This window comes from Culex quinquefasciatus, chromosome 2, assembly GCF_015732765.1.
Source record: "Culex quinquefasciatus strain JHB chromosome 2, VPISU_Cqui_1.0_pri_paternal, whole genome shotgun sequence".
NCBI lineage: Eukaryota > Metazoa > Arthropoda > Insecta > Diptera > Culicidae > Culex > Culex quinquefasciatus.
This window is the reverse complement of record NC_051862.1, coordinates 149,561,203-149,576,797: the sequence shown is the minus strand read 5'-3', so window position 1 is coordinate 149,576,797 and position 15,595 is coordinate 149,561,203. Positions and strand designations below refer to the sequence as shown.

The 15,595-nt window shown below is 39.9% G+C and overlaps 3 protein-coding genes across 4 annotated transcripts in view; 2 read left to right on the top strand and 1 right to left on the bottom strand.

Annotated features, from left to right (window-relative positions):
- The window catches only part of LOC6032931 (serine/threonine-protein kinase ATM), a 37,163-nt gene that overhangs the window by 21,114 nt on the left and 454 nt on the right, over window positions 1-15,595 (top strand). For both annotated transcript variants that reach the window (XM_038255415.1, XM_001843399.2), the window contains exons 13-14: window positions 22-299; window positions 14,827-15,556. In XM_038255415.1, the coding sequence (XP_038111343.1) occupies window positions 22-299; window positions 14,827-15,556 (1,008 nt within the window). The remainder of the gene's footprint in view (window positions 1-21; window positions 300-14,826; window positions 15,557-15,595) is intronic.
- On the top strand, window positions 5,342-7,944 carry LOC6032930 (organic cation/carnitine transporter 7). The gene is made up of 5 exons (XM_038255416.1): window positions 5,342-6,011; window positions 6,067-6,126; window positions 6,181-6,634; window positions 6,689-7,660; window positions 7,712-7,944. The coding sequence occupies exons 1-5, from the start codon at window positions 5,993-5,995 to the stop codon at window positions 7,902-7,904; spliced, it is 1,698 nt and encodes a 565-aa protein (XP_038111344.1). The 5' UTR covers window positions 5,342-5,992; the 3' UTR covers window positions 7,905-7,944.
- Window positions 10,218-12,154, bottom strand: LOC6032927 (putative transporter SVOPL). Its single transcript, XM_038255418.1, has 6 exons — window positions 12,069-12,154; window positions 11,964-12,008; window positions 11,745-11,906; window positions 11,525-11,687; window positions 10,515-11,471; window positions 10,218-10,458 (listed from the first exon to the last, which is right to left on the bottom strand). The coding sequence occupies exons 1-6, from the start codon at window positions 12,091-12,093 to the stop codon at window positions 10,233-10,235; spliced, it is 1,578 nt and encodes a 525-aa protein (XP_038111346.1). The 5' UTR covers window positions 12,094-12,154; the 3' UTR covers window positions 10,218-10,232.

The window sequence follows — 15,595 nt, the reverse complement described above, 5'->3', positions numbered from 1 at the left end:
AACCGGGAGTTTTATTTCCAGAGTGCCCAAGGACGACGAGCGGTTGCAGGGAGCGCAGGCACTGCACGGTCGGCTGGCCAAGTGCGAGAAAATTGCCGAAACGGTGCAGCAGATGAGCGAAATGAACCTGGCGTTTATCCAGATGGCGAACAAGGCGCTCGGTGGCGGGGCCAAGGGGTTCGGCGAGTACCGGATGACCGCACAGGACGTGCTGAAGAAGTGCCGCGAGCTGGACAAGGTGCACTGCTCGACGGTCGAGCTGCCGGTCAGCGAGGGCGGCAAGTATGGCAACATTATCGGTGAGTGGATATTTTGCTCTTTTTATTTGGGCATCTAATTTTCCCGGGTTTTGAATTTCCCGGGAAACGAGAAAACTATTTCATAAATCATCGGAAATTCCCGGGAGCCCGGGAAATTTTTAAAACAGTCATAAAATTTATGTTTTCATAACATGTGTTATGTTTTTCAAGCTTTAAATAATATAATTAGCTGAATGCTATTATTTGTTGATAATCTACACTTTAATATAAACAAGGATAGCAGTTTTTAGAAATTATTTTTTTGTTTTCTGTTGTGCTTTGGATTTTAAATTCACCACAATTTCTAATCCAATGTGACGCAACATTAAATAACTCATTAATTATAAGAAAACTTTTAAAAGTCTTTTAAAAAATCAGTCTTTTCTGGTATTTGTTATTTTATATACCTGGTATATTACTAGGTATTTAACCGTTTATTTATATATTTCCACAACCAAATCTGAATTTCCAGACCAATTTTTTTTTTCTATTTCGGGAATTCCCGGGACAAAATATGAAAATTCCCGGGATTCGGGATTTCCCGGTTTTGGAAAAATCCCATTTCTGTTTTGGTCATACTCAACGCATTTCAATGAAACATCAGTGCGGTAAACTTTATGCAGTAGACTTGGCCGCTTTAACTTTTGTGATGTTTCAATGCATTCTAATGCAATGGCGCACTACAAATGTTTTAAAATGGTAGTACATATTTAGACTTTTAATTGAACTTTCCAATGTATTTCTGAAAAATTGTGAAAAATTCTAAAACTGCAAAAAAATATTCCCGACAGAAAGGAGAACTTGCTGCACCCACTTAGCATCGGTCCCATCCGAGAGAAGAAAGATCATGGACGTAAAATTCAGATAATTCGTGAAGAAAACACGCAAACCCCTTATGTTTATAATTTTTTTTTTGTAAATAAATGCCTACTCTTTGTAAAACATTGATACACTCTAAAAAGTAACCCTGCGAAGTTACAAAAACACATAATTTTTGTTCCCATAAATTCATGTTTTGTTTGAAAAAATACCTTTCTGGGTTATTGCAGATTCAAAAAGAACATTGAATTTCCTATAAAATGACATGTTTCTCGTTTTTGACAGTTAAGTAACGGGAAATGGCAGCGATTTTAAAACTATTTTTTATGTTTTTTTGATGAAAATTAGGTTTTTTTTAATCGGGCGTCCAATTGTACACAAATTTGACATCAAATTTTTATCTCCTCACGGTGCTACAAATCACTGAAAATGTGTAAAGATTAAAGGCCGGTATGCTCATCAAAAGAAAGGAGGTCAAGAAACAGCTTTACGAACGGCAGAAAAAAAGAGAGGGAACGTTTCTTGGGGCTTTTCTTCACCCTCTCTGGCTTGCTTTCGCGCTGTTTCACGCAAATCGACCCCACTTCAACAGGCAACTTTTTCCGATTTCGTGTGAATTGGCAGAGAATAACCCAAGTTCATTTAAAACAAAACGATTAACCGAGATCGAGAATCTTACCCAATCGATTCTTAAACATATCGAATTTGTGCCTTTACAGTATCGGCTACTACGGCTCGATGAATTTGTGATTGCAACTTGTAGATATAATCCATTCAATGAATAAACCAGGGGCGCCGACTCTGGGGGGGCACGGTACTTTTTGCCCCCCCTAAAATTTGGCTGAGGGGGCAGCGCATACATTGTGCCCCCCCAGAAATTTTGGAAGAAAAATATTTTTATTTCAAATGTAAAAACACAGAAATAATTGAAAATAGTATCTTAAACTTAAATGGAACATTGTTTGTACACACGGATAGAATTCTTGTAAGCGAATCCGTAAAATAGCTCAAAAACATTTGTTGTTTTCGAAATCGCTGAAATTTTTCGAACAAAATCGTTTACAATTTTCTGGATTTAGATGCATTTTTTTTCTAAATCGACAACGTTTTATCTATACCACTGTGCTCTCTAGGAAAATCAGTTATCTAGTACAAGAGCACAGAGGCATCGGTATATGATTTGAGAGATGTCGTCAACATAAATTTTACGGATTTGCTCATAAGATTTGTATCTGTGCATGTTGTTTCAAAAACAAAACCAATGTACTTTTTCCATAGCACCTTATCTACAATCACCAAGTTTTCAAACGCAACATTCTGCGATTTGCCATTGTAGATCAGGATTTAGCGAATATAAACTGAAACACTTTTCAAAATGGTCATTTGATGACTGCTTTACATTTACAAAAATGCTGAGGAATTCAATATTTTTTTTAGTAATTTTAGAAAGGATTTGAAAAGATTTCAAATACATTTGTTAACCGTTCTATACCAATTTTAGCTGAAAAATACAATTGTTTCAAAAAGTAAATTTTTGGAAACTAGAACACCGATTTACTGAGAAGCTGACAAATTAAAACATAATCTGAGACAATTCCACATTATAATCATAAAACACAAGTGTATTGCTTTCTGCAATTCATGATCGATTTAAAAAAATAAAAAGGCTATAGAAATTTTAACTGCATCCTCAAAAAATATATCAAAAAATCAGGGAGTAGAAAATAATACTTAAAAATGGAATATTAAATTCTTAAATCCCTAAATTCTTAAATCTTTATATTCTTTAATTATTAAATCCTTAAATTCTTAAATTCTTAAATTCTTAAATTCTTAAATTCTTAAATTCTTAAATTCTTAAATTCTTAAATTCTTAAATTCTTAAATTCTTAAATTCTTAAATTCTTAAATTCTTAAATTCTTAAATTCTTAAATTCTTAAATTCTTAAATTCTTAAATTCTTAAATTCTTAAATTCTTAAATTCTTAAATTCTTAAATTCTTAAATTCTTAAATTTTTTAATTCATAAATTCTCTTCTTTTGAAATTTTCGATTTTTTTTAAACATTGAATTTTATTGTTATTTCTAAATTTCTGATTGTTTAAATTTCTGCTTTTGATTTCTTAACATTTTCAAGTCATGAGTTTTTGTAACCCTAGATTTTTTTCTTTATTTTTTCTCTTTTTATGCGATGCGTTACGTTTTTTAATTTGTAAATTTCTCTGGAACGACGCAACATTTTTGCAATCTTTTAAAAGCAATTTGTAGGTTGAAGGTTCAGATCTAAAAAACGCCTTTGAAGCTTTCAAAAATAAAGAGAGGTTTTTCTGTATTTTTTTTTAATTTTGGAATATTGAATTTGGTGTATCTGTTTTGCCTTCCTCACTGAGGTAAGGCTATAATCCTGCTCTAAAAATGAACTTTGTATAAAAACGTCGTAGACCCACCTTCATGTATACATATCGACTCAGAATCAAAAACTGAACAAATGTCTGTGTGTATGTGTGTGTGTATGTGTGTGTGTATGTGTGTGTGTATGTATGTATGTGACCAACAAACTAGCTCATGTTTCTCAGCACTGGCTGAACCGATTTGACCCGAACCTGTTGCATTCGACTTGGTTTAGGGTCCCATAGATCGAGTTTTATACAGATTGAAGTTTTGATAAGTAGTTCAAAAGTTATGTATAAAAATGTGTTTTCACATATATCCGGATCTCACTTAAATGTATGTAAACTATGTCCGAATCCACCATCCGACCCATCGTTGGATAGGTTATCAAAAGACCTTTCCAACGAGTCCAAAACATTGATGATCTGGCAACCCTGTCTCGAGATATGGCCATTTAAGTGATATTTATGTACTTTTTGGAAGCCGGATCTCACTTAAATGCATGTAAACTATGTCCGGATCCATCATCCGACCCATCGTTGGATAGGTTATCAAAAGACCTTTCCAACGAGTCCAAAACATTGAAGATCTGGCAACCCTGTCTTGAGATATGGCCTTTTAAGTGACATTTATGTACTTTTTTGTAGCCGGATCTCACTTAAATGTATGTAAACTATGTCCGGATCCACCATCCGACCCATCGTTGGATAGGTTATCAAAAGACCTTTCCAACGAGTCCAAAACATTGAAGATCTGGCAACCCTGTCTCGAGATATGGCCTTTTAAGTGATATTTATGTACTTTTTGGAAGCCGGATCTCACTTAAATGTATGTAAACTATGTCCGGATCCACCATCCGACCCATCGTTGGATAGGTTATCAAAAGACCTTTCCAATGAGTCCAAAACATTGAAGATCTGGCAACCCTGTCTCGAGATATGGCCATTTAAGTGATATTTATGTACTTTTTGGAAGCCGGATCTCACTTAAATGTATGTAAACTATGTCCGGATCCATCATCCGACCCATCGTTGGTTAGGTAGTTGAAAGACCTTTCTAACGAGTCCAAAACATTGAAGATCTGGCAATCCTGTCTCGAGATATGGTCACTTAAGTGATATTTATGTATTTTTTGTAGCCGGATCTCACTTAAATGTATGTAAACTATGTCCGGCTCCACCATCCGACCCATCGTTGGATAGGTTATCAAAAGACCTTTCCAACGAGTCCAAAACATTGAAGATCTGGCAACCCTGTCTCGAGATATGGTCACTTAAGTGATATTTATGTACTTTTTTATTCCGGATCTAAAAAATAGATGAAATTTGTGTACAACCCCATCAAATCAGCCATTGTTGGTAATGAGTGAGGAAGGCTCCAACCACATAGGCGGATTAAGTTAGTTTTTTTTCTAAATTGCAGATTTGAAAAATGGATATTTTTTTAAATGTGTATTTGTATTCTCAAATTTCTGAAGTTCTAAATTTTTGCATTTAACTTTTGTTTTTATTTTTAGAATATTTGTATTGTTGAATTTCTAAATATCTGATTATTTTTATTATTGACTGTTACTTCTAGAAAATAACTACGAATATGACAATGAGAATGAATTCGCCTTCCAAACATATGAAAATTTCCCTCCAATTAACATTCTCAATCACGTTTTAATAAATTATATATTTCTTAAAAAATGGATTCCGGATGAAAAAAATCCGTATCACATCGTAATATTTTTTTTTTTAATTCGTGATATACAAAAAACATAAACATCTAATCGCCACTCTTACCTATTGATTTCGGAAAACAACCGTGCCCCCCCAACATTTTGGACTAGTCGGCGCCCCTGGAATAAACACTAATCTTTATTGGTATTCGTGCAAGAGGTTCAGGCAACCTAATGCGCACTATTCTCTCATTTCAATTTGGTTAATTTATCCTCGCTCGGTATTCGATTGTGGGTGTAGGATTAAAAATCCGTTCGTCGAAATTTTACAAATATGACGGAACTATGTGTACAACACTGAATGTAGCAACTAAAAGACGACTTCAAGTGAATGAGCAAAACAGTACACTTTAGTTCGTCACATAAAAGATTAGTTCCCTTTGTTGAGGTGCACACGCACTGCGGGGGATACATCTGAACGTATAAGAGTCTTGTTCTGGTCTGAATATCATAAATTATCATTAATCTTGTTCAAATATTTACTAAAGATACGAGGAACCTTTGCATTCTGCACCTTTTATAGACCTGATCTTTATTTATTTAAAAGCAGCATTTCTTCTGAAACGTAAAGAAAACAGTTACCCTAGGATTCAAGAAACCTTCCTGAAATCCCATCCAAGATTTGCAATGGCATTTTATCTGTTGACCAGAAAGATTTACTCCAGCTTATCCAACTGTTGCTGGAAAGATCCTTTGCTCTGTCTTTCCCTTTCCGTATTTTCCGATTTGTTTCAGCGACATCTTGAAGCTTGAAGTTGAAATGGAACCATGTGGAACGGGTAATATTCAAAATTGGAATTTCTACTAACTGCTGCTAACAGTTTCAAATTTTAGATCATTCGAAAAAAGTCACAAGAAAATGTGTAACGTTCGACGAAGCGCTGGTGTTGACAAGTCGGTAATGAACGTTGACTGCAAAATATGTCGATCTAACTGTTTACGTTGCAGAGTTCGGTATCTTCAACTACACCTTGATACTGGTATGCGGGCTGATCTTGGCGGTAGCGATGCTTGAGATTCTGAGCATCAGCTACATTATAGCGGTTGCCGAGTGCGACTTGAACTTGTCGACGCGGGAAAAGGGCATTCTCAGCGCGGTGGTGTTTGTCGGAATTATCGTCAGTTCGCACCTGTGGGGCTTCCTGGCGGATACCCAGGGTCGCCGGAAGGTGATCATTCCAACGCTGTGTCTAGCGTTCACATCGACCGTTTGCTCCAGCTTCATGACGAGCTTTTGGTGGATCACCGTGTTTCGCTTCATGTGGGGCTTCCTGGCGGATACCCAGGGTCGCCGGAAGGTGATCATTCCAACGCTGTGTCTAGCGTTCACATCGACCGTTTGCTCCAGCTTCATGACGAGCTTTTGGTGGATCACCGTGTTTCGCTTCATGACGGGGTTTTTGTAAGTTTTGTGTTGGGGGTTGAAACAAGTTGATTTTTAATAGGATTTGTTTAGAATTTCCGGTGCCTCCGCTCCTGTCTACGCGTATCTTGGTGAGTTCCACTGTCATGCCAGTAGATCTCGGGCCATCATGGGAGCATCCTTCGTCGTAGGAGTTAGTTGTCTGTTTCTACCCGTGGTGGCATTTCTGGTTATCGATCAAAGTTGGACGTTCACGATCCCACTGCTGGACATACAATACCGTCCCTGGCGTTTGTTCCTAGTCGTTTGTGGACTACCCGGGATCGTTGGTGCCCTGGCTATGACGAGGTTCCCGGAGGCACCCAAATTCGTGTTTGATCACGGTGATAAGACGAAGACGCTTGAAATAGTTCAGTGGATGCATCGTATCAATACGTTTGGAAAGCAACCAGTGCTTGAACTCGAACTCCTGGACGAAGAGTCGGAGTCCGATCCCGACAAGGTAAACTACTCCGCGATCAGTGTATCCGACGGATGCTCCGCCGTAGCCAGGAAGATCTGGAACCAAACGGCTCCGCTGTTCATGAAGCCCTACCTCAGAAAAACTGCTCTGGTTTGTAGTCTGCAGTTTGGGACATACGTGTCCGCGTACGGGATGTACATGTTCTTTCCTGGAATCTTGGATCAACTAGTTGACGCGCAGGAAGTGGGTCTCAACCAGACCACTCTCTGTGAGATTGTCTACTCCCGGTTCGATTTGATCGTCAACGAAGGAAGCCAGCAGAACTGTAACGGGTCGCTAGCCATGACCACCTACGGGTATTCCTTCGTGTTGGACTTTATCTACATGCTCGGAGTTGCGCTCATTGCCACGATCATCAGCTACGTGGGTAGATTGCCGATTTTGGTGTTCATCTTCACGTGTAGCGGGATCGCGGGTATTCTGGTTACTTTCGTGACCGTTCCGGTGGCTTCCATGTGGCTGTACATGGTGCACCTGCTGAGCTGTTGCGCTATGGGAGTCATCAATGCCGTAGCTGTGGATCTGTTTCCCACCCATTTGAGGTATGACTTTAGGTATCAGAGGAAGCTTTGTGCATCGAATCTTTATTCCAGGGCAATGGCCGTCAGCGTTTCTCTGATGTTTGGGCAGCTGGGTAGTGTCTTTGGAACAAACATGAACGGACTGTTGCTGGACAGTCACTGTGAGCTGTCGTTCTGGACTTCCGGTAGCATGATGCTAGTTTGCACCGGGATGGCGTTCTTCATTTCGCGGGTTCTTAAACGAAAGGAAGCTGTTGAGGCGTAAGGTTTGAAGTAAATGCAAAATAAACAAGGTTTTGTACTGTTTTATTCTCGTGATCAGTAAACAAAGTATCCGAAACAATCCGTATTAGGGTGAGACACTTATGCTAGCTTCCGCCTTCTTATGGATATCCGGAACGAAGAAGGAGAGTACACCGCACACCAGCAGTATGATACTCGCGATCCAGAAGGTAGCTTCGCAGTGGCTGTCCAGCAAGAGTCCGTTGATATTTGTTCCGAAAACGCTTCCGATTCGACCGAACATGAGCGAAATGCTGACCGCCATAGCTCTGTAATTGTTGAGATGATCTTTAGTGCTGTGTATTGATGATCGAATCGCTGGCTTACCTCAGGTTAGTCGGAAATAGATCAACTGCTGCAGCGTTGATCACGTTGATGTTGAAACCAGCCAGTACAAGTATCAGGTAGAACCAGATCGATACAGAAGGGATGGCTAGTAGTACTACCAACAGTCCGGAAATACCGCATAACGCGAACACGAATACCAGCACAGACAATCTTCCAACGGTATCAATGACTAACGTGATAAGTCCAACGCCGAACATGTAAAACACATCCGCAAGAAAAGTGTACATGTAGGTCGTTTCTTCCAAGGTTTGCTTGCAGTTTAGCAAGACGGTTTCATTGCCTGATGTTGGCCGGTCAGCGTGAACTATTTCACAAACTGTACTGCTGTCTACGCCAGCGTTCTGCGCCGTAACAATTTGATTCACGACGCCCGGGAAGAACATGAACATTCCATGGGCAGTTACGTACGTTCCAAACTGAAGGATACACACCAAGACCGTTCGAACCAGGTATGGCTTCATGAAGAGCGGTGCTGTCTGGTCCCATACCAGCTTCATGATCGCTTTGAATCCTTTCGTAGATCCGGCACTCTTAGTGTTTGCGTTTGTAACGATCGATTTTATCTGAAGGGCAGGCTCCTTCTTGAACGAGTTGATACGATGGATCCATTGAACAGCCTCGATCGCTCGATCAGTATCACCTTGGTTGACCATGAACTTTGGACTCTCGGGAAACTTTAACAGTGCGATCGCGGAAATCAACCCTGGCAGCGCACAAACAACAAAGAACAACCTCCAGGGTCGGTAGATTATGTTCAGAAACGGAACTGCGATCGCCCACTCGTTGTTGATCGTGAGGTATGCAATTCCTGGCAGAAGCATACAACCGGCTCCGAACACAAACGAAGCTCCCATAATGGCACGCGATCGGGATTTGATGCTGTGAAACTCGCCCAGATATGCGTAGATTGATGCGGACGGTCCGGAAATGCTGTAATTTTTCTGATTAGTATGTTGAACAAAGAAATATCCCAAGTACGTACAAGAATCCTGTCAGGAAGCGAAATACTGCCATCCACATGAAAGTTGAGGTAAAACTCGACACAACAGTAGTGGCAAACGAAAGAAACAGCGTGGACACAATGACCACACGTCGACCTTGGGTGTCCGCCAGAAAGCCCCAGAGGTGAGAGCTCACGATGACTCCTGTAGGATGAAATTTTAGCGTAAATCAACGAATCCCAATGAATCTCAAAATATGTTTACCAAGAATCACAACGGCACTAAGTATTCCTTTCTGGCTCGTGGTCAACTCCAGGTCACACTCGGCAACGGTAATAACGTAGCTGATACTGAGAATCTCAAGCATTACAGCGGTTATGATCGTGCCCGCAATGATGATCAGCGTGTAGTTGAACACACCAAACTCTGTAATCGTTACTGGATTAGTACAAATTTTATACCCAATTGATACGAATTACTTGCAAGCGCCAGGGCATCGTCGATTGTAGTTTTGTCATGTTGGTTTGATGAAATTTGCCCAGCCTCACTTTTAAAATTTGAAACAGCCATGGTCTGCCATCCAGTGGTAAAACGAATCTGAACTTAACAGTCCAATGTGAACACTTCTTTGTGCCCCTAAATATAAAACAGATGTGTGATCACCGTAAACACACGTGTTGCATTATAGTTGGGTAAATCTCGGTTGATTAATCCAGCATGTCAAGATAGTAGTTTGATGCAAGTTTTGTATCTTTCCAAGAGTGATACATGTGCGAGGAAATTTGGTTCTTTCTTTGGGATGCGGAGTGTGTTATCACAGATAACAGATATCCAAGCTATGTGCTAATAGTTCTAGAGTCTAGACGAAAACCAACATACCTACCTAATACTTACAAATTTGATGATATCTACAATCGAATTTTTCACGAACTTGTGCTTTACGCAAAAATTGTAAGTATTAACATGAGTTTGTTTCGGAAAATTCATATAAATGCTCAAAGAGATCTTCATATATTAAACTTTTATTTTTCTACGTGTACAACGGACTCGGGCGAAACACTAATGCTCGCCGCTGTCTTCTTGTGGATATCCGGTACGAAGAAGGACAGCACGCCACACAGCAACATTATGACACTCGCGATCCAGAAGGTTGCTTCGCAGTGACTGTCCAGCAGAAGCCCGTTCATGTTGGTTCCAAAAACGCTTCCGATTCGACCAAACATGAGCGAAATGCTGACGGCCATGGCTCTGAAATTATTAGGATGTAATTGGTGTTGGATCTATTCAAACTACCTTATCTATACCTCAAATTTGTGGGGAAGAGATCAACCGCCACGGCATTGATCACGTTGACGTTGTAACAGCCAAGAAGGAGAATCATGTACAGCCAGATTGTTACCGATGGCATTGCTATGAATACCACGAGTATACCGGCAATGCCCGAGCAGGTGAAGATAAATACCAAAACTGCCAGTCTACCAACCTTGTCGATGATCAGTGTGATCAGTCCAACTCCAAGCATGTAAAATACATCAGCTATGAAGGTGTACATGTAGGTGGTTTCTTCCAGCGTTTGCTTGCAGTTTAAAAGAACAGTTTCATTGCCCAACGGAATTGAAGATCTATCGGCGTGAACTATATCACAAACCGTACTGCTGTCAACGCCCAAGTTCTGTGCGATCACAATTTGATTCAATATCCCAGGGAAGAACATGAACATTCCATGAGCGGTCACATAAGTCCCGAACTGAATAAAACAAACCAAAACTGTTCGAACCAGGTATGGCTTCATAAAAAGTGGAGCTGTTTGATCCCATATCAGCTTCACGATCGATTTGAATCCTTTGATCGATCCAGCACTCTTTGTATTCGCATTTCTAACAATCGATTTTATCTGAAGGGCTGGTTCATCCTTGCTAGAGTTGATCCGATGAATCCATTGAATAGTTTCAACCGCTTGATCAGTATCACCCTTCCCGACCATAAACTTTGGACTCTCGGGAAACTTCAACAGTGCGATGGCGCAAACCAGTCCTGGCAAAGCGCAAACGACGAAAAACAACCTCCAGGGACGGTAGATTATGTCCAGGAAGGGAACCGCCAACTCCCACTCGTTGTTGATCGTGATGTACGCAATTCCTGGCAGAAACAAACATCCCGTTCCAAATACAAACGAAGCGCCCATGATCGCCCGCGATCGCGTTTTGTAGCTGTGAAACTCGCCAAGGTACGCGTAGATTGAAGCTGACGGTCCGGAAATACTAAAATTTACAAATCAATTGAGTTCATTCTAGACATTACAGTAACTTGTTACAAGAATCCTGTGCAGAATCGGAAAACTGCCATCCACACGAACGTGGTACTGAAACTGGATATCAACGTTGAGACGAAAGACAAAATCAGTGTTGGCACTATGATCGCACGGCGGCCTTGGGTGTCCGCCAGAAAGCCCCAAAGGTGAGAACTCACGATGATTCCTGTAGCAAATACTCGAGTCATGATTAAAAAAGAACGCATAACTTGAATCAAAATACCAATAATCACAACGGCACTGAGTATTCCTTTCTGGCTCGTGGTCAGCTGCAGATCACATTCCGCAACCGTCATAACGTAACTAATACTCAGGCACTCGAGCATCACAGCGGTTATGATCGTGCCCGAAATGATGATCAGCGTGTAGTTGAACAAGCCAAATTCTTGAAAAGTAAATTGATATTAGATTTTCCAAGCAAAAAAAAAACATAATTACGTACTTGCTAGTGTTAAGGCATCGTCCACGGTTGCGTCTTCTTGACGATCTTAAAAAAGTGAAAGTAATAAAAAAATATTTAATTTTAAATCGTGGAATAGCTACATACCTGGATCTTTCAAATTACTGGACATGGTCACCGATTGAAATCTGTGGTGTGCCGATAGTTCAAGGTAATAACTTTGTCTGTACAGAAAGTCGCGAACAGCTGGAAACCATTCGTACATGTACTCTTATTGCACCAGTTCTGTAAATCTTGGGGCCTGAATCAACTCGTCAAGATAACGCTTCTGTGTGTTCTCTTGAGATTTACGCAAAATAAGAACCGAGCTTGTGTTTTTTTCTTCCAGTGAATTTTCAAAATTGCTGTTTTCAATGTTTATTTAAAATTTCCCTTCGACAACCTGTAATTTGAAAATAGATTTTCGATTTAGTGTCTCCAGCAAAGCTGTAGTTGAGTTTTTTGCAAGAAAAATATAAACAAGATAAACAGAATAAAACAACAATAAGTTGAATTCCCATTTTTTTTAATTTTAGGTTTTTTAAATATGTTTTAGAGGACAAAAAATGTATCTAGTGTGCGTGCGTTCAAGAAGATTCAAATCTGCTACTTGAGATTTGATTTCTTTTTTTGAAAAAAGCTGTTTTCGGAAAAAAATCTAAAATGTTGTCAAATAAAATTTCAAAAACCATCTAAATTACTTTACAACATTTTGATAAAGTATACCGTTTTAAAGTCATTTTTAAGTTTTTTTTTTAATGTTTTTTATATGTTCATTTTCTTCTGTTGAAAAATCACAAACATTGAAAATTGAAGCAATAGTTTCCGCCAGTGTTGGAATTTTTGCGGTCTCGCGAGAAATTTTCCTCTCCCCCAAGTTCACGCCGTGAGTCCCGAGCTACCGAGAGCAGCTCGCCGATGGCCCTTGCTCACCTCGTGAACCAGAATTGCCCGTGAGCGAGAAGTAGAGTGTGTTGGAAACGAAAAAAACAACTTCTGGGTCCATTCATAAACCACGTAGACACTTTTATGAAATTTCAAACCCCCTCACCCCTCGTGGACAATTTTTATACAAAACTTTTTATTTTGGTATGGAGCGTGGACAATCGCTGAACCCAGCCCCCCTCCCCAGTTTTCACGTTTTTAATAAATAGTCCTAACACAACTCTTTACCATCGAGTCGTTCGTTTTCATAAGCCTGATAGGTAAACAAATTGCTAGCTTTGAACGGCTAGCACAAGACGTTCGCGGCGAAAGCGAGAACGCGAACGAAAATGCGAGCGAGGAGAGGAAAGTACTACAAGTTCTCTCCCTGGCTCGCGAGCGAGCAAGACTTTTCTTCTTCTCGCTCGAATTCCAGCACTGGTTTCCGTTATAAGGCTAGTTTGCAGATCGGCAACAGCTTTACGAACAGCAGAACAAAGGAGAGGGAGCAGTTTCTTGGGGCTTTTCTTCACCCTCTCTGGCTTGCTTTTACTGCCGCCGCTGCCCATTTGAAATTTTCCTTGACCGGTTTCTTCCGAAGTGCGTATACCACTTTATCGTGAATTGCAAAATAAGGGCAAGTTATATTATATTAGGAAAACATATTTTATTACATAATGTATGCTTTTAAGCGGCTGCATCGCAGTAACTAAAGGCCAAATGAATAATTTAAAATTAAGAAAAATTGTAGAAAATTCTCGGCCGTTATTTTTTTTGGCTTTTTCTTTACGATTTTTTTAAATTGAAAAAAAATTTCATAATTTACCCAAAAATGTCTATTACTTGGAAACGACAGACATTTTTTGAAACGTGTAATGTCATTTTCGATCGCAAATTTGATTCTAATAATGATTTTTTAAAAAAAATTGTTTGACAATGTTTTAAACTTTTCCAAAAACAATAATTAAGAAAAACTTATTTCCGGTAGCAGATTTTGCACCGTCTTGAACTCTACAAATAGTATAAAAATAAATATTTAAAAAAATATTTAACATAGAAAATACGTATTTTGGGAATTTAAATTGCCTTAAAATTTATGGATAATTGTATTAAAAATCTAATGATGCAAAATAACTTCTTTTGACATAAAGACAATGTTTCATCCAAATCAAAAAATATAAAATTTAAAATCTTGAAAAAAATGTGCAATTTAAGATAATAACTCATTTTACAAATTCGGGAGGTTCAATTACCTTTTAAAAATGTTGATTTCACCAAAAAACTTTGCGGATGGCTTGTTTTTTTGTTTTTGTCCGATATTTTTATCTAATGATACATTTGTAGTAAATTTCTCAGTTATGTGTCCAGTAGGCAGTCCAGACTCGATTATCCGAAGGTCTTGCCAAAATTTCACTTCGGATAATGGAATAACAAGAAAAAAATCGTTGTCTTATTTCCGATTGTTGAGCTTAAGTGTGACCCCTAAACTATTCTTAATTGAATTAGAATTTTTAAATTGAAGATGGCCGCCAAATAGTGGTGGTGAAATATTTAAATAATATATTTTTTTAATTTTATAAAATTGGGTCGCAGAACTCGAATTTGATGTTTAAAGTAAGAAAATATAAAAAAACACACGAAATGGTCATGTTTCGATTATCCGAAGTCCCATACAAACCTTCGGATAATCGAGGTTTCGGATAATAGGGTCTGGACTGTATTACAAATCTGCTTCGGTGTGAAGTTAAGAATGATGTTTAGACAAATTCCTACACGTGCTTGTTCACCGTAATCCCCGCGGATATCCCCGTGTAAATGCAGACAGTCTCAAAAGCCACCATGACACTCGGTTAAGATATAACTGGCACGAGGCTTGGTTGTGAAATAGTTTTTTGTTCCTTTTTTCCCTTTTATTGAAAATTTGTCGTTTTTTCCCCGCTAGGCATACACAAATGGGCCGACCAGATCCAGGGCGTGGGCGGCATTAACGCCCCGAAGAAGCTGGTCTGCCACTGCATGGACGGTCAGGAGCGGATTCAACTGCTCAAGGGCAAGGACGACATGCGGCAGGACGCCGTCATGCAGCAGGTGTTTGGCATCCTCAACGTGCTGCTCCGAAATGACAAGGAAGCCAACCGGAGGAAGCTTGCGGTACGGACGTACAAAGTTGTTCCCCTGTCGCGGCAGAGTGGAATTTTGGAGTGGTGCTCGAATACGGTTCCGATCGGGGTGTGGCTCATTCCGGCACATCAGCGGTACCGCCCGCAAGACATTACGCCGATCGAGGCACGCAAGCTGTTTGCCGAGCTGGCCAAGTCCTCGGTGAAGACCAAGCAGGACAAGTTTGGCAAGATCTGCGATCGGTTGAGTCCGGTGTTTCATCACTTCTTCCTGGAGCGGTTCCTGATGCCGGGCATGTGGTTCGAGCGACGGCTTTGCTACACCAAGAGTGTGGCCGTTGCGTCCATGATCGGGTACATTCTGGGCATCGGCGATCGCCACGTGCAGAACATTCTGGTGGACGAGAAAACGGCCGAAGTTATTCACATTGACTTTGGTATTGCGTTCGAGTTGGGCAAGAATCTGCCCACGCCCGAGACGATTCCGTTCCGCTTGACTCGCGATTTGATCAGCGGAATGGGCATCAGCGGCATCGAGGGAGTGTTCAAGAAGTAAGTTACGCGTTACCACAATGAAGTCATAAAGAAATG